General features: G+C 54.7%; 1 protein-coding gene across 4 annotated transcripts in view; it reads right to left on the bottom strand.

Moving 5' to 3' along the window:
* Nucleotides 1-26,186, bottom strand: part of CNTFR (ciliary neurotrophic factor receptor) — a 384,981-nt gene that overhangs the window by 19,368 nt on the left and 339,427 nt on the right. For all 4 annotated transcript variants that reach the window (XM_067530844.1, XM_067530842.1, XM_067530843.1 and 1 more), the window contains exon 7: nucleotides 17,217-17,380. In XM_067530844.1, the coding sequence (XP_067386945.1) occupies nucleotides 17,217-17,380 (164 nt within the window). The remainder of the gene's footprint in view (nucleotides 1-17,216; nucleotides 17,381-26,186) is intronic.

Raw genomic sequence — 26,186 nt, 5'->3', positions numbered from 1 at the left:
GCTGCTCGGCCAGCACGTGCGCTGTGCTGTGGGTTTCAAGCCCCCTGCCAGGGAGGCACCGGACAGAGCGGCAGGCCGGGGATTGGCCGTTTAAAGCCACACTTCACAGCGCATCCACTTGGTGGCACCAAAGAATTTTACAATAAATTTGTCACTCACCAGCCAGGATAATGCAAAGAAAGTGCGGAGGGCGGGTAACTGGTAAAGCTGCCTGGTGCAAGTCCCGAGCTCCTGGGAAGCATGCAGGGTCCCCTCAGCACAGCCCGGAGGGGTGGCGGGAGTCCTTGAGGGCAGGGAAAACGCAGGGCTTGGTTGCAAGGACGATTTAGGGGATTCCTTAACGTAGCTGCTGGGCACAGACAGACCCCGAGGTTCCCTGTGACTCCCTAGAGTCACCACGCCAGGGAAGGATTGCAGCGTGCACCACTGGAGCGCTGCGCTAAGCAAAAGCCGCAAACCGCAGTACTGAGAACGGGCAGGTGAGACCGCCAGGGGGCGCCAGCCGTGCCTCCTCGGCCTCGTCCCTATTCGCAGACGGACTAGCTCTGCCAATCCCCATCTGCCGTTTCTTCGCCGTGGCAACAAGCGAGAAGGCGGAGCAATGGAGAGCCAATCAGCGGGCCGGCTGCGGAAAGCGGCTTGTGAGCCACCGTGAGCCCTTCTGCCTGCTCCCTGGGAAGCCCCGTTCCCTCCACGGGGTGCCCACCCCCTAACTGCAAGCTGCCGAGGCGTCTGAGACGTGCAGCCTGAATCGTGGCCGGGACCGTCCCGCAGAGCCAGCTCGTGCATTCCCCAGGGAACCATTTGGGACGGTTCCCTGGAATGTGGTCTCCCGTCCAAAGTGTTTGCCCAGCCCCCCATTCCCACGGGGAGCCTCTTCCTGGCTTTCCTTAGTTCAGCTCGCCAGGACACCCCCCAGCTCCCAGCCCAGTCCCATCCCCCTGGACTTGGGGATCCGGCGAGGGCCAAGCGTGCTGATGGAGAGACACTGACCCCCCCCCCCCACTGCATCTGAACGCCTGCCCTGGACTCACATCTGGTGGGGTGACCAAAGGCTTGAGGTTTAAAGCCATCGGGACCTTTTCTTCAGCGCTCACCTGCCTGGGGCCAGCAACGCTGAAATCCTGGACAAGACAGCGGTGCCGCCCCACCCTACCCCCCAGTGGCGGGACGTGTTGGGAACCCGTTGAAAAGAGATTTCCAGACTGACCGTGCAGGAGCAAGAGACCGGGAGATGCAGCCAGTCCCCTGGGCTCCTGGCCAACCCGTGCTACGCTGAGCTGCCCCTTCCTAGCTGCATCCAGCTCTTCTGCCAGTTCTTCTGGGGGTGCAGGGGGGACGCTGAGTGCAGCAATCCCTCATCACATCCCCATCCCCCGCTTGATCCTCTGCCCAACTCCCAGCTCGCTCTCTGCCCTCCACCTTCCGCCAGATACCGCATCGTTGCTGGTGACAAGCATCCTCCCCACACACAGCTGCTAGACCCTTCAGAGCTCATCCTCCCCCCCGATACCAGACCGCTCCCATTTGCCAAAGCCCCCCTCACCTCATGTGTCCATTCCCCGTGGCAGGGAGTCATACAAGCGGCCCTGGTTTCACCTTAATGAATGCAGAGGTCTTACGCCTCTCTGGTCTTTCCTCAACCCCCTCCCCAGTGCTTTGCCCCTGTGGCACATTTACAACCGAACCAAGGAGCACACAGGACACGTGCAGCCTGTGGAACTCATTGCCACAAGATATCATTGAGGACATGAGCCAAGCAGGACCCATTCGGGGACTGGATATGTCCATGGCTAACAAGACTACCCAGTGCTGTAAGAAAAATAACCGAAGAAAGCCTCCTTTTTCAGGGCAAACCTCTGACCATTGGTAGGAATTCTCCCAGGCCTAACTACAATGCTTGTGCACCTTCCTCTCGGGTAGCTGGTTCTGGCCATTGTGAGAGACAGAATCACAGGTTAGATGGACCCCCGGGCTGGTCCCGTCTGGCAATTCCTCTGTTCCCAGGACTAATGTCTCCTACATACCAAATAAACACAGACAAAGAATGAACAGGCCTTCAGTCACCCCAGAGAAGCCACAGGGCAATGCCAGGGTCGGGGCGGTGCAGAGTGGCTCCCTGCCCTGCTGATGGAGAGAAGGCAAGGAAAGCAAACGCCCTCCTCTCCGAGAGCCTTCTCTTGACACGCTCCTCGCCTGGCATGCAGGCCTTCTGCAGACAGTGGGCCAAATTCTGCACCCGATGCCCTCATGTAAACCCAGAGAAACCCCGATGGCAAGAGGCTGGATTTACACCAGGGTAACTAATGGGGTTCAGCTCTGCCTCTGCCCCCCCCCCCGGGTGCTGGCTGGGCATGGAAAGGGATTCACCTGAACACGGTGACCCAGGCCAGCCTGGTGGCATTGCTGAGCCGGCAGGAACCGCTGAGCACCAGAAATGGGTGCCGAGTTTCCAGTCCCTCGATTCGGTTTGCGCACGAGGCACTGAGGCCCTGGAGAGGTGGGGAAAGGCTCGGACCCGACAGACGGACAGACGGATCGGTGGGGGGAGGCGAGGGAGGGAGCGAGGCCGCATCAAAGGGAGAGAAATTCCTTAATCTGCGTCCCTGCCACACAGAGACAAAAGCTGGGCAAAGCGGCGCACGGTCATTTTTTCGGACGGGGAGGCTGCGTTTCTCAGCCCGCTTTGTGTGCCTGCCAAAAGTCACTGGGGCTGGCTGCCAAGCAGCCTGGAGATTAATGAAGGATCAATAGCCAGTGCGATTAGCATTGCAAAAAAAAAAACCCCCTCCGCCCCCCAAAACCTCCCAACCCCTTGAAGCCAGTTATTCAGCTGTCCACTGTGACGGCTCACCCAGGAAATCTCAGCCCTGCCTCTGTTGTCTGTCCTGTCCCGCCCTGCACGGCCCGGCTCTCTGAGAGAAACAAGGTCCTGCCCTTTGAATTTCCTAAGCCTCTCCCCGGCCCCCAGACCAGAGCCGGTCCACCCTAGCCTCCCCCTGCTAACGACTGGCTTTAGAACAGGGCCAAAGTCCTCAGTACAGAGATGCCCCCCCAGCTGGAGCAGGGCGGGAAATGGGGGCATTATATATCAGCACATCCCACAGCCCTGTGTCCTGGTGCCCATGCTAGGCCCCGAGGGAAATGCCACATCTGTGCGTGGAATGACGCTGACCATCACTCTTGGCACAGCGGCCCCTGCTAACGAGGGCTGGCCGGCCGAGCGCGCTCTCCTGCCGGCTGCCTGCATCGCTTGCGGTGCGGCTAACGAGCTCCAGCCATTGGGAACACGGGCCGAGCGGGGAGGACACAGGGTGGACGGGGGAGAGGCGGGACCCGCGCAGCAGCTCTGCCCGCCGGAGGAGGGGGCGGTCTGCAATGAGCAGGGGGCAGAGCCACCCGGCCCCTGTGTGAACGGGGCCACAGCAGAGCCGCAGCGGGGGGGAGGGGGTGATGGCGCAGGATGTGGGGTGTTGTGCAGAGCTGCAGCTGTGCACGGCCTGGTTTGTAGCAGAGCCTAACGGGGCCGGGGGAGGTCAGGATCTTGACATTTCAATTCCTGCCCCCAGGGTCCCTTCCAGAGGGGACCAGACACCTCTTGTCTCCCATATCCCAGCCCCCGCTACCACTCCAGGCCTGTACCACGGCCTTGTGGACGGAGCAGAGCCCAGGGGAAGAGGCAGGCTGGGCAGACTTGAGACATGATGACCCAGTGGGTGACCTTGGTCAAGTCCCTGCCTCTCTCAGCGCCTCTGTAAACTGGGGCCGATGGCAGGCTGCGGCGAGGACGGGGGACCCGACGCAGGCAGGGGGACGTGGCTAAGTATGACGGCTGCTCAGCAATCGCTCCTTGTTGGTGGTGCTGGTGACACACAGACGACTTACGGAGTGTTGCCCCTCCAGGGCAGATTTCAGCTCGACCCCCAAATATCACCTACTGGGCCTGGGGGTGACGAGAATCAAGGACACCAGCTGGTCTAGGACCAGGATCCAGCTAAACCTCAGCCCAAGACGCCAGCTCAGCCCCCCAGCCCTTGGGGCACTCTCTACCCGCAGCTCACGGCTGGGTTACCTCCGGCGCTCGGGTGCTAGGGCTGCAGAGACATCCCGGCTTTGCACGAGTCAGGCACCCGCTGGCAGGCGAAGGTCTGACACCAGGTAAGAGAGCCAAGGGGTTTGCCTGGCCCGGGCAGTCGGAGATGGTCGGTTTGGGGTCAGGACAGCACTGATGGGCGTCGGCAGAGCGCTGTGTGGGGCAGAGCCAGGGCTGGGACAGCAGGGGCTGCAGGGTGGGGAAACGGTCACGCTGGCTGGATTGGGGGAGGGGGAGAGGGGGCATTTAGTACATGGTTTGACATCAGTATGTCTACATCATACCAATCCATGGGAGATCTGCCATGGCAGGGACTGTTAGAAAGGCTGTAATGTGCTAAGTCAGAGGAGGATGTCTGTGTTCACGTGTGATCTGTGGGATGGAAGTTACGGATACGTTTGCTAGATCAGCATTTCAAATGGTGCTGGCTGGGTGACGACTCAGACAGGATGGCTGCAGGACAATAGGCTGCTGAACGGCCCATTAAGACATTCCCAGGTGCAAGGAGCCCAGGGGGAGAAGCCAGGGATACACCTGATGAGTCACCAGGACTGGCCCATATGACTCTGGACTCCATTTTGGTTCCTGAGAAATTCCACAGGAGCATGGCCAGGGCCAGGGGGTATATAAGGCAGTGGCCTGGAAAACCATTTTGTCTTTTGTTCCTGTTCAGCTACAGCCACGTGCCTACCTCTGGATCAATTCACCTGCAACTGAACTGAAGGACTAAGACCCACACAGGTGCTGGATGTGAACCAGAGGAACTGTACAAGCTGCAGCTCCACAATCCTTCTAGAAAGCTGATGTATATGGACTTTTGTATGTGTCTGATTGCTTTAAGCCTTTAACATTTCTCTTATGGTTTGTTTCTTTCTTTTACAATAAACCTTTAGTTTTAGCTACTAAAGGATTGGCTGGCAGCGTGGTATTTTGGGTAAGATCCACACTTGTATTGACCTGGTAACGTGGCGGACCCTTTGGGGTCAGAGGGAACCTTTTTAGTAAAGAGCAGAGAGTTTTAAATAACTGGTCTCTTTACTGCACCTAGTGGCGGAGTGGGAGCCAGAGCCTGGAATGCAGTAAAGGGGGCTGTGTGTATTTGTGGACTGGCTTCTTGATAACTGGTTTGTGGGAATCAGAAGCACAGCTTGTGGCTGGTTGGGAAGCCTGACTTCAGTGCCACCCACCAGCGCTGGGAGAATCTGCTCTCCTTTTACAGCCTGCCCTGACCGTGGCATTCTCAGGTGGCCGCCCTGGGCACGGACGGGTCACAGCGACGCATAGGAAGTTTGCTACCAACAGACCCTCCCTCACTCCAGGCAATCCTTCCCCCATCGGGAGGGTGTGCAAAGCTCTTCTAACCCTGCCCGTGCCCTGTGGCACTAACGGCACCCTGTATGCCGCCTGCAGCGGCCGTCCGGTCCCTCCATTGCACTCCCTGGCCAGGTGCGCCATCCTGGGGCGAAAGGAGTAAACAAAGGAGCTCCTGCCCACGCAGTTGCTTTCCCACCCCACGCCTGGCTGCCCCCGCCTCCCAATCTGTGAAAAGCCGGGGCTAGACTCCTTCCACCCTAGCCTCTCTTCCCGGAGCTCTCTGCCAGGTAGCAACGATCACAGAGCCGCAGCGAGGCCTGAGCTCCAGATGGCCCTTCAAAGGGACGGGAACAACCCTTCCCCGGCTTCCACAGCAGAGGGGCATGCGGGGGCTGTTGGAAGAGGGGAGGAATGCCCTCTGCATCCCCCAGGAAAACGTGTTGGCCGGCTCCCCGCCTGCCAGGCTCTGCTTTCCATTCCTCGACACCTCCCGGGGGCTCACCGCCCTCCTCCCTCCTGCCAACGCGCACACACATGCTCCGCTCGCAGACGGATAGGAAAAGGGGGGGGGGGGGTTCTTTCTGCAGCGCTCTGCCCTACGCACAAGCTGCAGGGCGCCGTGCTTCTCCTGTCGCTGGTGGGGGGGCGCCACTGAGCCAGATGCAGGTAGGATGCAGGGAGAGCTGGCCCAGGCGCCCCGAGGGCACCCGCTCACTCTTATTTCCCCTTCGTTGCATTTCCCCCATCGCCTCCCTGTCCCAGCCGGGCCCACAGCCGAGCTGCCACCTCACCAGCCCCTTCTCTCCTCTCTCTCGGGGGCAGAGGTGCTCCGGGACTGTCGTACGGCCACGGTGCAGCATGGGAAACAAAGCCCGGCTGGGGAGCCCAGTGTGTAAAGGGGGTCGGGAGCATGCCGCACCTGACCTACCACTCCCACAAGGCATTTCAGAGCGGAAACATTTCAGTTCTCGGGCCCCCAGGTTTTCAGAGGAAAAAGACCGGTTGCCCAGCGGCTTTTGGCAAAGCAACGTGCTGAGCTGAGCACCCCCCTTGCCACAGAAAAGCCGTTTGGGCGGAAAATGCGTCACTGGCCCGAGTGCAAAGACGGCTGTGGGGGACGCAGGCGGCCTCCGTGACTAGTGCAGCAGACGGGTGCTAAGAGAGGAGTGAACACACGGGGGAAGCAGAACTGTGAGGGCCCTTGACAAGAAGCCTGGATTAGGCCAGATGGGGAACCTGGCGTCAGCAGGATATGCAGGTTCAAAGAGAGGGGAACCCCATTAAAGGGGACCAGCAAAGAGGAAAATACCCCACTGGATCTGTGTCTTTTTCTGCTTCATTGCACCGGATGAAGAGAGGCTGGAAGGGTATTTAAAATGTGCATATAAATACATTAAAGGGCAGGGGAATTCTCCATCCAATAGCAACGCAGCCCTCACCAACCTGGGAGATGCTTTGGCTACCGGAGAGTGAGTGAAAAGACGACAGCACAAGCGTCAAGAGAGTGAACGTTGAGCTGTTGGCAGGGGGAGGGATACTCAGGCCCAGCCTATGTACTCAACTTGCTATTGGTGTAAAAGTGTCTAATCTGGTGTGAGCTGGTGTGTGTCCACACATAAATGCCCTCCCACTGGGAGAAGTGACTCCAGTTTTGCAATCAAAGCAAGTCTGTATTGGCAGGAGTTAAATTGAGAAGCATTACAATAATTCATACGGGATAGGCCACGCCAGGTACCGTTAGAAAGGTTATCGTTTGCTAAGGATGATGGTATTGTTTACGTGTATGTGTCGCATTTGTATTGGAAGTTATGGATGTGTCTGATGTATCTGTATTTGAACGTGTGCGGTGTTTTTGGGTGACTCCCCAGACAGGAGGGCAGCAGCAATAAGCTGCTCAATGGCCCATTAAGGGAACTCACAGGTACAATGGGCCCGGGGAGAGAAGCCAGGCTACACCTGCTGATTCACCAGGACTTACTCATGTGACCCTGGACGCCATCTTATTTGTGGAAATTTCCACAAGGAGCATGGGAAAGGCCCAAGGACATAAAAGGCAGCTGCACCACCTCTATATTGTCTTCAGCCTTCAGTTGTAGATGAGTTGATCCAGAGATCGGTGAAACTGTGAAACAAAGGACTGAGACCATCCAGGTACGGGATGTGCACCAGAGGGACTAGATAAGCCTGCAACTCCACAATTCTACTAGAAACTGGATATAGAGGGACTTTCAGATCATTTGCATGTATCTGATTGCTTTAGTCATTTCACATTTCTCTTATAGTTTGTTTCTCTCCTTTTACAATAAACCTTTAGTTTTAGTTACTAAAGGATTGGCTGGCAGCGTGGTATTTGGGGTAAGATCCAAACTGATATTGATCTGGTGCTGTGGCTGACCCTTTGGGGTCAGGAGAAACCTTTTTGGTAAAGAGCACAGAGTTTTAAATAACTTCTCTCTTTACTGGACCTGGCAGCTGATTGGGAGCCAGAGACTGAAATGCAGTAAAGAGGGCTGTCTGCATTTTTGTTTTAGCTTCTTGATAACCAGTGTGGTGCATCAGAAGCACTGTTTGTGGCTGGTTGGGAAGCCTGACTTCAATGTCATCCACCAGTGCTGGGAGAACCTGCTCTCCTTTTGCAGCCTGCCCTGACCTTGGCGTTTTCAGGTGGCTGCCCTGGGCACGGACGGGTCACATTCACGACCATGAGGATTCTGGTTTCCAGGCTCCTCACTGGCTAAGCGCTGAGTATCCACAAGAAGAAAGGGGAATTCACCGCTCGCCCAGGGGGAGGCAGCCTGGCCCCAGCCAGGGCTTTGCTTCAGGTTACTTGGCTTCCTCATTAACGTCTCAAGGGAGCTGTCATAAACAGAGCATGCAAACACTGGCACAGCCCCCCTCCTTCTCACTCCTGAAAGGCGGCGCGGTGCTCTAGTCCTGCCACACCCACTGGCGTGGAAGCAGGAATCCATTCGGGGAAGGCCTGTGGCCCGTGTCACCCAGCTCCAGCGCAGACGGGGCGCCGGCAGGCTGGCGTTTTGAGCACCGTAGTGTCTGACCCAGTTCGGGGCAGGTCTAACCGACACGGTACTTACAACTCGGTGCCCCAGGGGGCTTTTGCTACCCTACGGTTCCCACTGCTGCTACCCCCAGTTTGCCTCAGCTCCCCCCCTTGGAGAGGGCCCCCAAACTGAATAGCATTGCAGCTAGTGCTCAGCTTTGTCCCTCTGAGGGAGCTGGGCCCAGCCCCATGGGACAGGAGCTGCTGCCGTGGGGTCTCTTCCCTTAGGCCTCCAGGTCTGGGAAAGGTCCTTTGCCCTCTTTGGGCAGGGCTTTCCCTCCTCCAGGCTTTGTACCTGCAGGGTTCTCTCCAGCCAGCGTTCTGCTCCTTCTCCGTAATCCTCCTAGCTCTTGACAGAGTCCTGCCTGCTCACCTCACTCCCACAACTCCAGCTACACCCCTTCTCTGGAGGGGAGGCGTTTAATAAGTCCTAGGCAGGGCCTTGATTGACTCCAGGTGTGTTAATTAACCTGGAGTAACCCCTGCTCAGCTACCGGGGAAAAGGGACTTGCTGAGCCTGGGGCTGATATACTGGCCTAGCACTCTCCAGTAGCTATCCTGTCACACTACCCAGGGCTCCAGGTGGGGTTGTACACCCCACATTGCCGTGGCTTCACTGCCGTGGGACCCGAAGGCACTAGATCATAACTAGCTCCGGTATGTTTACACACGCCGCAATCACCGCCCAGGATTGCAGTGTAGACATAACCTCGGGGACAAGCTGGCATTGAAGGCCCACTCCTGCGAGATGCCCACCCAACGCCTCTTAGGTGCTCGCAATTAATGTCCCAGGTTGTGGGTGTTATGGGCACTCAGCCCTGTCCCAGCCCAGCCCATGGGGCTGGGAACACAAAGCAATGCATGTCTGGAGTAGCCGGGGTCTCTGGCTCGGTTACTTGCTGGTCATTAATCTTTACTTTCATGGTGACGGAGGCATGCAGAGCACTTTGCAGACATGCTTCTCGCTGCAATACATGCCAGACACGACCCTCCAACACCCCAGACAGCAGGGAAGAAGGGAAATCCCACCTGGATAGTTTCCCAGGATGCAGTGTTAAGGCCCCCCCAAGTCACCGGCCACTAATGGAGATGTTTAGGGGAACAGAGAGGGCGATTAGGTTTGTAAGACCATTTTTCTTAGCCATCTGTCCCTGGGGGTCTCCTCTGTATCCCCCCCGGATTCCACCGCTCCAAGCTGGGGAGCGCATGACATTGTGACAGTCTCAACATCCTCCTTCCTCGGATGATGGTTATTTTTTTTTAATGGCTGACTTTGCCACTGAAAGGGGAGGGCAGAGAAGCGCTGTCATAAAAGCTGCCAGCCGTGAAGCTGTAACCGAACTAGGGGAGGGTGACCTCTGCAACCAGGCTGCCTTTTTAAAGCAAAATCACCAGGGCAAAGCATCCTGGGCAAAAGACGATGCAAACTGCCCCGAAGTAGCGTCTGCGCCATGAAGTGACATTGTGAGTGGTGCTAAACCAGAGGCGGCTGCGGCAAATACAGCCGTGCCGATTTTCTCCTCCCTTCCCCACCTCCGATCACCTGCTACTTGCTCAAATGTTCCACAGATTAATGGGCTTTTCTCGGGGCTTATCCGTGCTTTGGTTTGCCCTGAAACAAGAACTGCAGGGGTTTTGGTAAACAGACCGAGAGGCTCATCTCTCTCCCTGTAGCTGCCACATTGTGGCTTTGCATGGTGACATGGCTCAGTGACTCCCAACAGGCTAAGCAATTGCTTCTCTGCGATCCCAGCAGGTGTCAATAAGAACGTAGGAACAGCCATCCTGGGTCAGACCAATGGTCTGTGTCCTGTCTTCCAACAGGGGCCAGTGCCAGACGCTTCCAAGGGAATGAACAGAACAGGGCAATCATGAAGAGAGCCACCCCTATGCCAGCTGCAGCAGTAACTTGTCTGTGGCCTTCTGTGATTGCAACAGAGAGCCCTATACCAGCTGCCCCAATCACTCCTTTGAGGTCCCATATCCCAGGTGACGGGGGGTCTCTGTCTCTGAGACCAGAAACTCCATCCTGGACCCTCATTGCAGCGGGGCCGATGCTTTGAAGCGCAGCACCTGGCGTGGATCCTGTCACAGCGCTGCCCAGTCTGCCGATTGTATGACAAGTCTCCCAAAGTTTGGCGCTTTTCCTAAAGCTCCAGCCCCTGGAGTCATGAGAGTAGAGGTGTCTCCGTTTGAGAAACAGTGTCTCTTGCCTTGCAACAAACTGACAAGGGAGGTATAAGAATCACTGCGCTCTACTGGATAGAATCGAAACTGCCCAACTATGAGCCGCAGGGCCCTGAGTTCTAGTCCCGACAGCTACATGGTGCAGCCAAGTGACGTTGAACTGGTTCCCACACTAACGCCCTGACGCAGTTAAGCATGTGACTAGTTCCATTGCAAGGCTTATCGCCCATGTCTTGCATGCTCTGCACTAGACGGGGCTGTCTGATTTTGCTTATGTGTCACGGGGCGCCTCTTGGAGGTCTCTCTGATGGGTGCAGGAATGCCATTATAGTGACTTCACTGAATTATCCGCGGGAGGGTTTATATAAACGTAGCCTCTAAAAGCCACTAGTGGGGCCCTGAGCAGTGCAGGCAAGTTTGCATGGAAATGAGCCTGGGAGTCAGTGTACGTGTGGCATGGGTAGGGTTGTGTGTGTCTACATTCACACACGTGCACTTTCATGCAGACAGTACCTCTGTGTGGGGTGTGTGTGTCTGTAGATGTGTGTGATCACCTCCATGTGTGAGAGCCGGTGTGCGCGCACACCGGGATACAGTATGCGTTAGCGCAGCGATTGTTGCTGCTGTTGTGAGTTAACCGAAGGAGCCTGTAAAACCAGAAACAGGCTATTAGCAATCCATTAGGACAGAGTATCCAGTTCCAGCCTAGGTAATCCATTAGAGGAACATCTGAGCGCATTAGGAGTGCTTGCTCGAGGCCAGGACGCGGCTATAAAACAGAGGAGGAAACCATGCTAATCTGGCTTGAATTACAAACTTAAAAGCAGGAGAAAAATAAAGGATGCCCTAAATATTTAATGTTTTATATTTAGGAGACAAAATGTGAGATTCTGCCAAGAGGGGAGAATAAAAAAAACCTGAGTAGGCTGCAAATCCATCCCATCTCTCCCTCCTGGCACTGAAAAGGAGCAGCCTGGCTTTTGAGACCCCTGGCTCTCTGGGCTGAGCCGGCTAGCAGAGAGAGCTGCTTGCTACCCAACATGACATTAACTCCCAACTTGGGTGGGTCTGCCAGCCTAGAGTGCTGGGAAGGGGACGTGGCCCAGCTCTGCCTTAGATGCTGCAACGTGGCACATGTCCATCACACACATAACAGCGCCCGCATCCACACGTTTCGGTCGAGGGGCAGCCCAGGGCTCTTTCTTTTAGCACAGTAATAATAATTCACACGCCAAAGTTGCTTAGAGGATTGAGTTCAAGCTAGGGTTGCCAGGCGTCTGGTTTTCGACTGGAATGTCCGGTTGAAAAGGGGACCTGGCAGTGTCCAGTCAGATGTACTGACTGACACCAAAAGACCGGTTCGTGCAGGCAGGGAGGGAAGCGCCGGGTTATCAGCCCATGCCAGTCCCTGCTCAGCCATGGCCACCTCCTACCCATCTTGTGGGCAGAAAGGCAGGCAGGCTCTGGCGTCAGACTGCAGCTCTGGTCCCAGCCCCAGAGCAGAGGGAGCCCAGCTGGGGGTGGATGGAGGAGAGAGGTGGAAAGGATCCACCAGGAAAGTGGAGGGGGTAAAGCAGCGAGCGACGCGGGGGGAAAGTGGGGAAGTGAAAGGGGCGTGGCCTCGAGGGAAGAGGCGGAGCGGAGGCGGGGCCTTGGGGGAGAGATGGGGAAGAAGAAGGTCTGGTTTTTATCAGTTAGAAAGTTGGCAACCCTAGTTCAACCGTGGTTCTGATCAGAAAAGTCACCCCATGGCACCGTCTTAGTCCTGCTCCCGGACAGCTGTCTGCTCTAATTCAGCCGGGGAAATGCGGTGGATAGCCGGGAGGTGTGGCCTCCCTCCGAGATCGACACTGTGGGAGGGCCAGCCACCCCCTGGTGGGCGGAACCAGGTAGTCCCCGCCCAGGAAGCCGAGGGGCGGGATAGGAACAGGCAGTATAAGAGGCGGGCCCAGGGCCGGCGCCTCAGTTGAAGGGAAGATATTGAGGGAGACAGATGCCTCCCGCCTGCTACTGGCCCCTGAGCCCGCAGTGACTCCTGCCTTTCCAGTGATGACCCCAAAGGACCAGAGTCGCCGGAGATGCCTGACGCCGAGGAACTGGTGGGGTTATCTCTGGCTGTGTACCCCAAGGAGGCGGAGGACGACCCTGGGACCCAGGTACACCCTCGGGGCGGGGCGGGAAGCAGCCCAGGGGTAGCTGACCACGTTCTGGCTGTGCTTGTCTTGGAGCACCGGGTAGTGCGTTTTGGCCCGCTGCCCCAGTGGTGGGACAATCCTCCACTGTTAGGGCCCTGAGCTGGGACACGGTGGAGTCAGAGGGGCCCGCGTCCCCCTCCAAATTAACCACTGCCACAACTGCCAGAGGTTCGTGGTGGATTCTCCATCACTGACCATTTGAAAACCAAACTGGCTGTGTTTCTAAGAGATCCTCTCTAGGGATTATTGCGGGGCAGGGCTCTGGCCTGTGTCATACGTGAAGGGCGGGATCCATTGGGAAGGCCCTGACCTGCCGTGTGGCCTAGGCTAGGTTGTCACCTCCCTGCGTCTCACTCTCCCCATCTGTAAAATGGGAACTCGCATGTTTGGTGAGCACTCTGGGGACGAGGGCTGAAAAGCGCCCGTGACGCAGCCAGGCTGCCCCCGTCGATTCCTTCGGAGCAGAAATTTAGGGCGGTCTGTGCAAACCATCCTGGCACAGGGAAGCTTGAGGTCAAACCTTTGCACAAAATGGGCAGGAGAGGAGTCCCAGAAGCTTTCCCACACAGCCCTTGAGGGAGGGGTGCTCTTGGGCGGCCGTTGGAGTTGGCACGCTGCACTCGCGTCTCTCTCCGACGGAGGGGCTGCGCGCGCGTGTGTGTGCTTTTACAGACAGCCTGCCCAGCGGGAATCACGATCAGGTCCCATCTCCCACACCGCGCACGGCTTCACGTTGTTAAAATACCGAAAGGAAGAGCCTGGGAGAGGGCAGACGCTCACTGAACGAGGCCGGGCTGCATTCGACGGCTCACCACCTGTCTGATCCGATTAGCACTGATTCAGTCCCGTTGGCTGCTGGGCTGGGTCGGAGTCTGACTTCTGGACAGACAGTGGGGAAGCAGGCGGGGGGGGGGGAGGGGGAATTGCTTGGGCTGCCGACAAATAAGGCAGGCATCTGGAGCCTGAATGCACGTTCCTGTCCACAGCCAGTCACTCCAGCGGCCCTCTTGTGATCTGCCGCGGAGCCAGCCAGTCCAGGTTGCCCTTGCAGTTCTTCTGTGGAGAGCCCGGAGACTGCTGCCTGGGAACCCCTCTCCTCCCCTGGGGAATGTTTAATCAGAGCAGCGTAAGAGCTGGGAGCTGGCCTGCTCCCACCTTCATCTGGGCATGTCCCTGGCACAAAGCAGGGCTGGGGGGGTGGCCACAAACCAAGTCGGTGGCAGGCAGAATTTTGATTAATTGACTCCAGTGCACGCAAGGGATTTAACATGATGTGCGGGGTGGGGGAAGGGGCTGAGACTGGGGGGTAAACATGAGGCCCTGGGTGCAGGTGGCATCTACGCAAGCCTATGGTTTAATTGCGTCTCCTGGCCGCTGGCAGAGCTCCATCCTTCTCCACCAGGCCTCCTCTTAATTAACAGGCCGAGACCCTTTGCTGTGGCCGCGCCCGCTGCTAGGAATCAGGCTGTGTGTCGTGGCCTTTCCACACCAGGAGCCGAGCGCAGGAGGGCAGCTTGTGTCTACGCCCCAGCATCAATGGTAGCAGATGACAGAACTAGGAGCGAGGGTCTCAAGTTGCAGTGGGGGAGGTCTAGGTTGGATGTTAGGAAAAGCTTTTTCCCTAGGAGGGTGGTGAAGCACTGGACTGGGTTACCTAGGGAGGGGGTGGAATCTCCATCCTTAGAGGTTTTTAAGGCCCGGCTTGACTAAGCCCTGGCTGGGATGATTTGGTTGGGCTTGGTCCTGCTTTGGACCAGGTGACCAGCCAGACCGGTGGAAGGAGGGGTCGGTCTGTGGGTCGGGATTGCGGTGCATAAGCAAAGCTGTGTATGTGCGGGGAGCCCAGAAATCTGTGTGTATGTGTGTGTGTTCCTGGGGGGTGTCCCAGGACTAGAGAGCCAGGGAGGGGGGTGTGTGGATGGGGACTGTGGTGGAGATGCAAAGCTGTGGGGTGAGGGGAACCTAGGGATGGGCTGGCAGGAGGTGCTGCTGGTAGCACTGAATTTCAGTGGCTTGAGAGAGCCGTGTCGGGAATCCTGCACAGCCCTGCAGTGCTCGCAGCGTCTTACTTTAAGAGCTGATTGAATTAGTCACTGCAAGTAATTCATCGGATGAATAATGGCATTTTCATTCCGCAGATTCACAAGTCGTAGCTTTTCTTCTCCAGCTGGCTCGACAGACCGTCTAATGAGGAGGGCTGGGCCTCAGTCGGCAAATGTTTGCTGTCAGTCTCTGAGCAAATTATTCCCCAATACACTTCTGCATTATTCGACCAGCTCCGACGACCGGCTGAAGTCGCTCACCGTTACGGTCTGGGTGGTTTTCATATATAAACAAGCAACACAGAAGAATGAGGTAGCCACAGCGTGGCTGATGGCAGAGAAGGAAAAGACCTGGAATACAGCAGTTCTGGAGCAGACACCTGGCTTCTTGAACAGGAAAGCCAGCCCCATCCAGGTGGGGGAAAAGCTCGCTTTTGTCTCTGCTTCCACTCCCAGATGGAATGGAGAATCCTCTGCAGGTTGCAGTGATGGCGTTGCAATGGGGTGTTGCACCAGGGATGGATTGTCTCTTGGTGCTGGTGTTTTTATGAGAATTCTCATCTCACGTATTCAGCTAGCCCCCGTCAGCTGGCACCATACAATCTCTAATGCATGTAGCCCCACGGCCCCTGTGAAGTACCAAATGCTCCTACCCCTACTGTAGCACACAAAGAGGCTAAGTGACTTGCCCAATGTCACACAGGAAGTCTGTGGCAGAGCACGGGCTTGAACCAAAGTTTCCCAAGTCTGAGGCCAGCGCCCCCAACCTCTGGACAATCTCTTCCACTCCCTACATCGTTTCAAATGCCTGCAATCATATTTAATAGACATCAGGAGGCTGGTAAACTGCCAAGTCCCCTTTTCTCTTGGTGCACAGCATAAAATGACCAGCACCCATCCACACAATCAGACCAAGTGGGCCTGCCTATCTTGAGAGCTCAAAGTGAGATAGACATACCCATCTTGACCCAGGCGGCTGTAGGAAGCAGGATTTCTGTTGTCCCTGGGTCCCATCCCCAAACCAATACAGATGAAAGACCTTCTCGTTGCTCATGTAATTCCTGCCATGAGTCAAAAGGCTAGAGCTGGTCAGGGCAGCGTTTTCGGCAATTGTCGTATTTGAAACTTCCAGTGAAATCTTCTGATTTTGGACACAAACATTATTTTTATTTTTAAGATTCATTTGTTCGACTCCCCTGCCCTCTTTCCACCCCTGTTCTCCAGTGGAAAATAGGGGGTGGGAGGGAAGAGAGAGAAAAGGGGACAAAAATCCCCCCAAAAAACAGAAGCCAAGAATTTTTTGGCTTTCGAAAAAAGAAACAAAAATTTCAATTGGAAACGAAACTACATGTTTTCATCTGGTTGAAAAATTAGAAGGACCCAAACCTCTGGCACAGAAATGTTCATTGCTTTCAAAAGTCTTTTTTTTTTCATTTAAAAAAACCTGTTCGACAAAGAAACATGAACCACCTCTACAAACTTACATGAAATCCACGTGTACCGTCGAGCGTTGGTCTCGCTCCGTTTGCTAACAATGTCCACAACACGCAGCCCACCACCAAACATTGACCTAACCGGGATTATAGTAGACCTGTCTCAGAAGAGAAGACGAAGTCTGAATGGACCATGGAGACTCAAACCAGGGGACCAACTTCAGTGATTAATCCTGATCACGTGCTGCCTGAGGCATGTTGCACATATGCTAAGAAGCTAACAGAGAACTTCTGTCTGAAGAACTTCACTGACAACTTTTTTTTTTTTTTTTTTTTTTTAAAGAAACAAGAAATAAAAGTAAAACTCTGATAATGTCAAGGCGACGGGCATGTTGCTGACAGCAAGCGGGCTGTGGCAGAAGATATTTATCTCTGGTTTGGAATCTATCCTGGGCAGAGCGCGTTTAAATGTGGTGACATTTACACTTCAAATGCTTTTTACAACTTGGCGGGCAAGTTTTATGTAGAACATATGTACGGAAAATAGATACCGGCCCCATGTTACCATGCAGAGCGGAAGGGCGGTTAGAAGGTAGAGCGGGACTTGAAAGAAATGCCAGCCCTTGGTTTTGTTTGCTCAGCCCGACCTAAAGGAAGCAATCAAACATGCATTCTGTGCACACTGGTTAGCAGGCAGTAACCTCACCCTCGTAGCAATAAAACCCCTTCCCGAACACTCCCATCCAAGGCCTTTCACAAACCATAGGTCCTTCGTCACCCCCTTCGCCCCACTGACTTCACGGCAGGCAAGGCGGGGCTGCAGGCGTGGGGCTCTACAACACAATAACCCCCCACCACCCACCCCGGGGGGAAGGCAATTTAGAGGTCACTCACATGTTGCCACTGGTCAAGGATGAGGGGCCGATACCTCAAGAAGAATTTGAGCGGGAAGGACTCGGGGTCAGGCCACGTAAAAGGATTCTGCCACCTCACCTCCAGTCTCCGGGGGCTGTTGAACACTGGCCTGGCCACCACGTTCTCCGGGGGGTCCGGCTTTACTGGAATAAAACAGAAAAGTCTTTGTCTACCTTGCACTCTGAGCCCATTTTCATGCTATTTCACAATACAGGGTTGGGTGCACTCTGCTCCAGGGACAAGCGCTGCAGTTAACGTCTTCCCAGGGTGCGTTTTGCCACTCACAAAATACCAGCGGGTTGTGCAATATGGCCATAGAGCATCTAGATTCTGCCCTATGCCTTGTGGATAGGTTGCAATACATTTTATGACGCATACGGTAAATAAGTGGAATAGTAGATGCTTTTTCCGGTACAGATTAGAAGCAACGGGTCAGATGGCCCAGGAGGTCCCTACCAGCCTGGCATCCTATGCTCCTATGATGGGCCAAAGCCGGCGCACCTTACTCAACTGAGCTGACTTCAGTGGGCATTTGTCCTGAGTAGAAACTGAGTAAAAGCTGCAGAATTTGGTTCATTGGCTTCAATGAAGGTTTAGGCCTGAGAACCTCAGTATATAACTGAGGCTGGTTATTGACTTTTCACGCTCCCTCAGGGCACAAGTCAGATGTTTTACCTTCTCCCCCCAACCCTCTAGTCTGGGGGTGTTGGAACATTTGCTCACCTACTTCACAGGCGTTCGGAGTGAGGGCTAATTAGCTGAGGTTGGCAAAGCGCTTTGAAGCGGACGATGTATTAAAGTATCGATAGCAAATCATTATTATACTTATAGCCATTATTAGACTGGCAGACCGGGCCATTTTCTTCTGGGGGCTGCAGTGGCGTCTCACCACTGTTGAAGTCAACGCCCAACTTCTAAAACGTTTCGTTTGCTTTAGCAAGGCTCTAAAAGGCCAGGGTCAGGGTGAGAGCGTTGTTATGCTGCACGACGTCCCAACCCTGGGCTCTTTGTCATGTTCCGAAGGAATCGGTGGTAATTCACAGTGGGCTAATTACTGACCGGGTGAGAAGCCCAGAAGTGGCGGGGCGCCGTAACCCAGCGGTGTGTTCTATCTCTGCATTCATGCTAACACGCTCTCGGGGAGTTGCTTAGACAGCTACGCTCCAGAACCTGGCAGAGGAAGACAGCCAGATGGCAAAACACGTCCTCCTCTGCGCGCCAGCGTGGGCCCTTCCAAACCAAACAGGTGAGCACATCCCTCCGGTTCTGCTCTCAGCTCAAGGGGGGAGATGCCAGAACTTGGCTTACGTGATCTCTTTCTCTCACCCCGGCGTCGCAGACAGGCGCCGACCGTGTACAGCCGCCCTGGGAGAAAGCCGGGTGGAAGGTGGAGTGCAAGGCTGTCGTCTCGGAGCGAGCAGGGCCTGACCCAGAGCCCAGTGACCTCCACACAAAGACGGCCACTGATTTCACCGGGCTTCGTCTCAGTGCGCAGTCCTGTTCCCATACCGCTGAGCCGGGCCACGAACACAGAGAAGAGAGGCTGGATGGGTAGGACTGGTCCCCGCAAGGGGTTGTTTCCAAGGGGTTGGTTTGCTGCCAGCCTGCGGCGGTTTTGTTCTCCCCGTCGAAGGAGGACGCTCGCACCGAGGAACATGCCAAGAACGAAACGGCCCACAAATGAGAGAAGGCTGCGGGGGGGTTTCCTCGCCGGCACGGCACCCCATTCTCTGCACAAACAACTCTTCGTCCAAAGCCCGGCGGGGCCTCCCCGGCCTCTCCCTCAGGCCCAGATCCTTCTTCTGAGCGCCAGGCCGGGCCCTCTGCAGGCATCTGATGAACAGTGGACGTCATGCAGCTACGCTCTCGGAGTCCCTGCTGAGGTGACGGGCTCCCTCCAACTCCAGGCGGTGATGGGCTTCAGGCTCCCTGATCCATCGATGCTGCACGCACGGCCCTGCTAGCAGACAGTCCGGTGCCTCCCCAGCCGGAGAGCGAGATGCTGGCCCCTCGCACAGGTAACCCCAGAGTGCTGGAAGTTCAGCGTGGGACTCTCAGGGTAGTTCTTGGCTGTGCAGCCTCGTCTCCTTGGGTGGCTCTCCCCAAACTCTGTGCTCCCTCAGCAATGCTTACCTGGTCAGCCCCTTCCCCCTGAGGCCTTTCGGGATGCAGCGCCCTGCCTAAAGCCACCACCTCCCTCGCCTCTCCTGCAATCTCCCTTCGGCCGTCCTGCCGACGCGCAGCGATGGGGGAGTGGCGGAGAGGAAAAGATGAGGTGATGAGGCGGATGTGCACATGGCCTGGGAGACCCCATCAGGATCACCTCCTGCGCTCCCCTTATCTCTCTCTTCTTCACGCCACTTGTTGCATCCTGTCGGGTTTAGGGTGGTTTAGGGCTGTCTGGCCAACATCTGGGAAGATGTGATCCAACGGGCCTGACGTTGCCAGGCGCCGCTGAGCATCCTGGGATCCCGCGGAGGAGCTCAGCACCGTGCAGAAACACGTCCCACCTGACTTTCCTTATAAGGTTTTATCTCCGGGGGGATTGCAGCCAGGTGGCGTGTGCGAACGCATGTGCTTTTGGGGGTCACTTTTGAGGCACAATCACCCTATTTGATAGCAATCCAGCCGGGGAGGCGGGGGGGTAATTATTGTCAGGCCTGATTTTCCTCTGGTGGCTTTGTCTTTTATCAACAAGCAGCAGGGGGAGGATTTGTCGGGTCTGTGCAGTCCTGAGCTACTCCAGATGGCCGTGTAATTCCTTCTCTTGCTTTGAATCCCAGGGCTTGGGGTGGACATTGGCTTCCATTAAAAGGGCCTTTGAGTCCAAACACATACGGAAAAGTATAAATCCAGCGCTGGCTCTGTGGACTTTGTGGATTTGGTTTGCACAACAAAAAATCTGTTTAGCTGAACGAATGCAGATGATTCCAAAATCCAGCTTAACGTCAAGTCTGTGAGGAGCCTTGGGATGAAAGGCGCTGGGCTGGGTGAACGTGAGATATTGCAACAGGGGAAACTTTCAAACCTTCCAACTTCAATCCATTCACTTTGCAGGTGTTTCTTCTTTACTATGTTTGCTAAGGACCCGAACGCTTAGGGCCAAACTCACGCCTGGTGTAACTCTTCGAGCCAAATCCTGGTCTGCTTTGTAACTGCAGAATAACGTCATCAAACAGACGGTGAAGTACTCGGATACTGGGGTGGAAGATCGGGGCACAGGTGCTTCAGATGGGCTGACAGACCGATACGTGACTCCTTGGGTTCATGCCGGTATAACTGAGGGCAGAATATGTCCCCATAACTTCAGTGAAGTTGCACCAGGGGTGAGTTTGGCTCTTTTTGGATGGAATGAGAGTCCAACTGTACAGACAAATACCAAAATAGTATCAGTGGGTGGAACAAATCCATCCATTCTGTCAGAGATTTGATTACAAGCCAATCGCTTGTGGAGCAACCCTTTGAACGAAACCTTTTTTCCATGCAAAATGGAAGAGGGCGGGAGGCAATAGAGGTTTCTGGGACAGAATCTTCTGGCTGTGAGCAGCAGCAAATTGAATTGGTCTGCATGTTCCTGGTCAGCCGCGTCTGCAAACAGCTCTCCGGGATGTTTAGAAAACAGTGCCCCCAAACCTGAGGTCCTTCTCCGGTTTTCCCTGAGCCAGTGGGAGTTCTGCCTGAGGAAGGATTGCATAAAAATGGAGCCATGCTACTAGGGTTTGTGTGAAACAACAGCATCCCCGACAAGCAATCTGCAAAAGGGTGTGAAAAACCTGGGCTGGTTCAGCCATGTTCTCCTTCCAGATTTTCGGGTCAGCAGGAACCATCGTGATCATCTAGTCTGATCTCCCGTATAGCCCAGCCCACAGAAACTCACCCAGCGGTTCCTGCTCTGAGCCCACTAGCTTGTGATTGAACTAAAGTAGATCCCCTCTGATCCTCAGCGCATGGACTCTTCCCCGCTCTGGTTGCGTCAGAGTCTTGGTGTCACCTCGTTAATACCAGAACCTACGTTCATTCTGATCATGCATTGAGAAAGCAGCTAGTTTCACAGAATGTCTGTCTGCATCCTGGTCTCAGTGAGAAGAAATTATTCAGCTGGTGGGACTTTTACCTTTGATTTCCATGGGAGCAGGTACTGTGAACTGCAGCTAGCATTGCTACCTTTGTTTGTTTTGTCCATCGGAGGGTGGAAGCTCTTTGGGGCAGGGAACATGGCTTAATTTGGGGTTGAAAAGCGCTGTGCAATTTGCAGCTATGTATAAATCAGCGTCACTGTTACAGCTTCTCTGGAATAGAGCAGCTGGTTTGCCTGACGGTCTGTTCAAGAAGAAATCCTTCATCTCCAATCAAGTAATAACTTCCCAGAGAGATTCCAATGTGCAAGACAGCCAGTCCTGAAAACCTTGTTTCCATCTGCACCACCTTTGAGGAGGAACCTATTAACTAGCCCTGAGAAATCTATAGAAGTTTGGAACATCCTGGAAGACAGACAGTAAAGGGCAAAAGGGGGCAAACTTTGAAAGTCTAACAGATGCCAGCTTCAGATCAAGTGTAAAATCTATAGCACAACTGCTTCCTGTCATGGTCTATACATTCTCCAGCTTGGGAACTGGGTTAAATCTGCTCTTGGGATTTCTTTGAGGAGAATTTCTAATGCTCAAATGCTATAGCAAGGGGGCCAGAAAGATAGACAGAGAGGGTGGGTGTTGAAGAGGATAGTGGCCAGTTCTGGGCACCCCATTGCCAAAATGATATTGACAAGCTGACGGCAGTTTAGCAAAGAGCAGCGGAGCTGACTTGGGGGAGGGCAGGGGTGGCCATGTGAAGAATGAACAAATGGCATTCGTTTTGTACACATTAAATCAGCCAACTGATCTGCGAAGAGGCCTCAGCATCGGCTCATGACCAAGTTGCAAACACTGACACACAAAAAAGCCTGCTAAGTAATGCCAACATCTCCTGAGAGTAAGAGGGTGAAATGAAGGACTCGCTGACAAAAGAAAGTTGTGCCACTGTAAGATAAAGTGTGCATTTAAACCACGACAGTGATGCTGGTACAGCCCTATGAGGACACTCTTATTCTAGTATAAGCTAATGTCTCTTGGGAAGCAGTTTAAGACTGAAAAAAGCCACTTTTATACTGGACTAAGCCTGTTATACTGGTGTGACTGTAGCGGTTCGACTATATTGGGGAACAAGTGGAAACAAGTGAGAGCCTCCATGGCTTAGCTCTTTTAAAACAAAACATTTAATTTAAATTTAAAAAGAGATTGTACAAAACAATCGACCCCGCATCACAGGGAACAAGCCTGCATTGTCTGCCATAGAGGTGGCCTGGCTGCAGCCCTATGGGACACATGAAGCGAATGACACCCATTTAGGCTATAGAAAGGATTGACCTTTCTAAGTGACCAGGAGCGTTCCTGCTAGCATTCAAACAAGCAGATATCAAACAGGGGTTCTGGGATTTTTGCCTTGTTTACAGAGGTGCACCGAATCTCTCCTTTGATGTCTTTGGTTTCGGTCCTGGTTAGAAAAATGTCAGTCATACAACCAGAGAGCAGAAACAACACCATGTGACTTAGGGTCCCCCCCCACTTCATGCTGTGAATAATAAACGTTGAGCAGCCCCGAGAACAGCCGAAGTAGTCAATGAACCAAACAGCTCACGAACCATGCAGAGGCGGTGATGTGTTCATATCAAACGTGCAGCACACAGTTTCAAATGCTGGCCCAATTCATTTACAAAAGAATCAAAATCCGTTCATGGATAATTCACTGGGTGAAAAAAAGGGGCAAAATTAATCTAATAAATCATCCCCTGCAGAAGGGTCTAGTTACCAGTTGTTATTGGCCCACCGGTCCTGAGAGCAGCAACGGAAGCACTGGGAACTATGCTGGCCAAGTAAATGTCCTTTCAAATGTTTTCATTCCCCGGCTTGTCAGGCTGTGTGAGAGCCCATGCCCTGGGCAGACAAACGTAACCTCAGCTTTTCATCTCTCTCTCCAGCCCGTCACCTTGGCATAGCTCAGAAATTACGCAGTCGGGCCCCATCAGTCGCTGAACGGGGGAACTCTGAGTAAAACCAAGGTGCTGCAGGAAGGGGAACTGATGGCCTGGCAGGAGGCACTCTGTGCCCTCAGTCAGGACCACGGCATGTTATGCTGTCCGGGCCGCCGTCCGTCCACCGAGCTGTAAAACGGATCACTTACGGTCCTTAAATATCCCATGGCATTTTTCGCAAGCGTAAGGGTATTAAACGCCTTGCCTTGGCCAAATTCCAGTCTCGGTCGTTTAATTCTGCCTCGCTCAGTAGTTTAAATTGAGCTGACCTTCTGTGGAGGTTGTTGCAGACCCAGCCCGGTAGCATCTGAGCGCCTCACGGCCAATCACACTCACAAAGCCCCTCTGAGAGAGGGAAGTCTCATCCTGGCTGTACAGCTGGGGAACTGAGACATAGGGAGCTTGAGCAACTGGGCTAAGGCCACAGGGGCGGGACGGAGGCTGTGACGGAGTTGGGAACTGAAGCTGGATTTTCCAGCTCCAGTCCAGTGCCTGGACTCCAAGGCCATTTTGCTTCTCTCTGGCTGTCCTCAGGGTCTCAATTGCTGTTCCAAGTGGCTGGCCATGTGTAAACAGCTGCCTTCCGAGAGGTGGCTGCATTCTGGAGTCTCCCATGGAGAATGCTCTGGTTTCCTTTCGGGTCGAAGGGATCAGGGGAACACCTGCCCTTTCGAGGGCCAGGATTGCATTTGAGCATGTTATGACAGCTGAACAAGCGGAAAATGTCTTCCCCTTCCTGGGGTTGGTGGCCTGCACTTCGCCATTCATCTGACACCGGGTTCGCCTTGAATTGCTTTTGATATGCAGAATAATTAGCGCCTTCAGGATGTTACATTTTTAATGCCGTGGATTTTCTTTTGATAACTTGCCCAAGGCTCCCATCAGAAGAATCGCAGCGGAGGTGAGCTGGTGTTGGTTTTTCTCCCCCTCCCTCTTTTGCACGGAGAATGCAAATACCATCTGCCAGGCTGCTTTAAAGCTGTTAAAACATGAGTCAGGCTTCGGAGGCACATGTGAATGACAGTGCTAGAGTCTCTTCTCTACCAGAGTGGTTTTTGTTCTAGTGAAAAGCTCTGAGAGTCCCCGGGATCTGCAAGGGACAAGGTGTGTCATGGGCAAAGGCCATGCAGCCTTCCTCCGAGCACACTCCTCACCCCAGCCGTGGCCTGGCGGGATCACGTCTCCATGGCCCAGAGTCCTTGGCTTCCAGATATCCATTGCGAGCTAGGCTCACCTCCCAGCTGGTCTGCCAAACCATCCGACCAGGGTAGCAGGGCAGCGGTTTGTCATGCTTGGCTGGCGTGTGAGGAGTTGATAGAGGGTGACACATCCTGACATTTTTGCTGACAAATGCTGCCTTTTCCTTCGGGAGACAGAACAAAGTGGCACCTTTCTGGCCCTCCGCTCCCAAGCAAAGTTGGTCCTGGGTCCCCCCCCCTGCTCCTGGGGATCCTGGCCACGCACACGCTGAGGTAAAGGACTAATTTCTCTGCCCAGACGTGATGCTTTTGGTCTGTTTTGCCATGGAGGTGAGTTTTCTTTCATGGCACTCTGCCCGCCTGGACGCCTGAGGACCCGGAACACAGGCCGAGGCTACGTCTACACTAGGAGCAGGGGGTGCGATTCCCCGCTGGTGCAGACATACTCATGCTAGCTCTCGGAGAACTGAGGGTACCGTGGTAGCATGGGCAGTGGCAGCAGTGGCAGAGGCCGTCCGTCCCGAGTTCATGCCCACAGGGTGCAGGCGTGTTTGTGCTCCGTGCGGCTCACCTGTGCTGCCTGCTGCGCACGGTGTCCCCACCCAGAGACACTAGTACGAGTCTGTCTGTGCGAGCTGAAATCACACCCCCAGCTCCACGCGTCCACGCAGTCAGACCCGATGAAGCTCACAGGCCACCAACGCCTCCCAGCACCTGCCCGCGAGACCCGATGCCCAGTCAGCCAGGGCAGGGACAAGGGCAGATTGCCTTGAACAAGCTGGGTCCCTGGCGTCACGCTGTTTTCCAGCAAACGACGGGCGGATCCTGACTTCCGGGTGGAAACCACGGGCTGAACTGTGAAGTCATGAGAGTCAAGTCCCCCTGCCCCCACCCCACACAGGAGGGAGGCGCCTGCCCCTTTCCTTGGCTCTTCAGGGTGTCTACATTGCAGCTGAAAACCTGCAGCTGGCCCGTGCCCGCAGACTTGGCCTCGCGGGGCTAGGGCTGGAGTCTGGCTCTAGGATCCTGCAAGGAAGGAGGGTCCCAGAACTGGGGCTGAAGCTTGACCCTGAACGTCTACACTGCAATTTAACAGCCCCGGAGCCCGAGCCCCATAAGTCCGAGTCAGCTGGTGCACAGGGGCACTTTAGCAACCAGCCAGACGCCCAAGTCACTGCCAGTTATTGGGCCGGGCTACCACTTATTCTGCTTGCTGCTTTTAGCCATTTGTAGGCCTCTGTAGGCATAAACGAGGCAAACTGGGAAGCGGGGGAAGGGGGGGGCAGAGAGTGAACACGTGAAGTGGACTTGACTCTGCGTTCTCTCTCTCTCTCTGAATCTGCTGGGGCAGATGTCTATGAAAAACAGGAAGTCTGGCTATATTTTAGAATTGTCGGCATGGGGAAATGTAGCTATCAGATTAATGGCTTAAGACTGCTTGCTTAACGATGTTTTCTTTTAGTGACGTGTCTCTGTAGCGCCTGCTTCTGCTCAGTGATTGATTGATTTGGTCAGTTCTGGAACGTTTTCTTGATCGACACGTCTCTGTAACTTTCGGGGTGTATGAGGGAGGTAGCGAGCCTAAATTAGGAGAATCACTTCGTGGACACATTGAAAAGATCTCCGGAAATCTGTGACTGGTTCACCCAAAGACTGCCTCAGACTTGTGGGGTAACTATCAAG

Source organism: Emydura macquarii, unplaced genomic scaffold (assembly GCF_026122565.2).
Source record: "Emydura macquarii macquarii isolate MOO-44397 ecotype Brisbane River unplaced genomic scaffold, CSIRO-AGI_Emac_v2 contig_3114, whole genome shotgun sequence".
Lineage (NCBI taxonomy): Eukaryota > Metazoa > Chordata > Testudines > Chelidae > Emydura > Emydura macquarii.
Note: the sequence above shows the minus strand (reverse complement) of the source record. Positions and strands in the feature narration are given on the sequence as shown.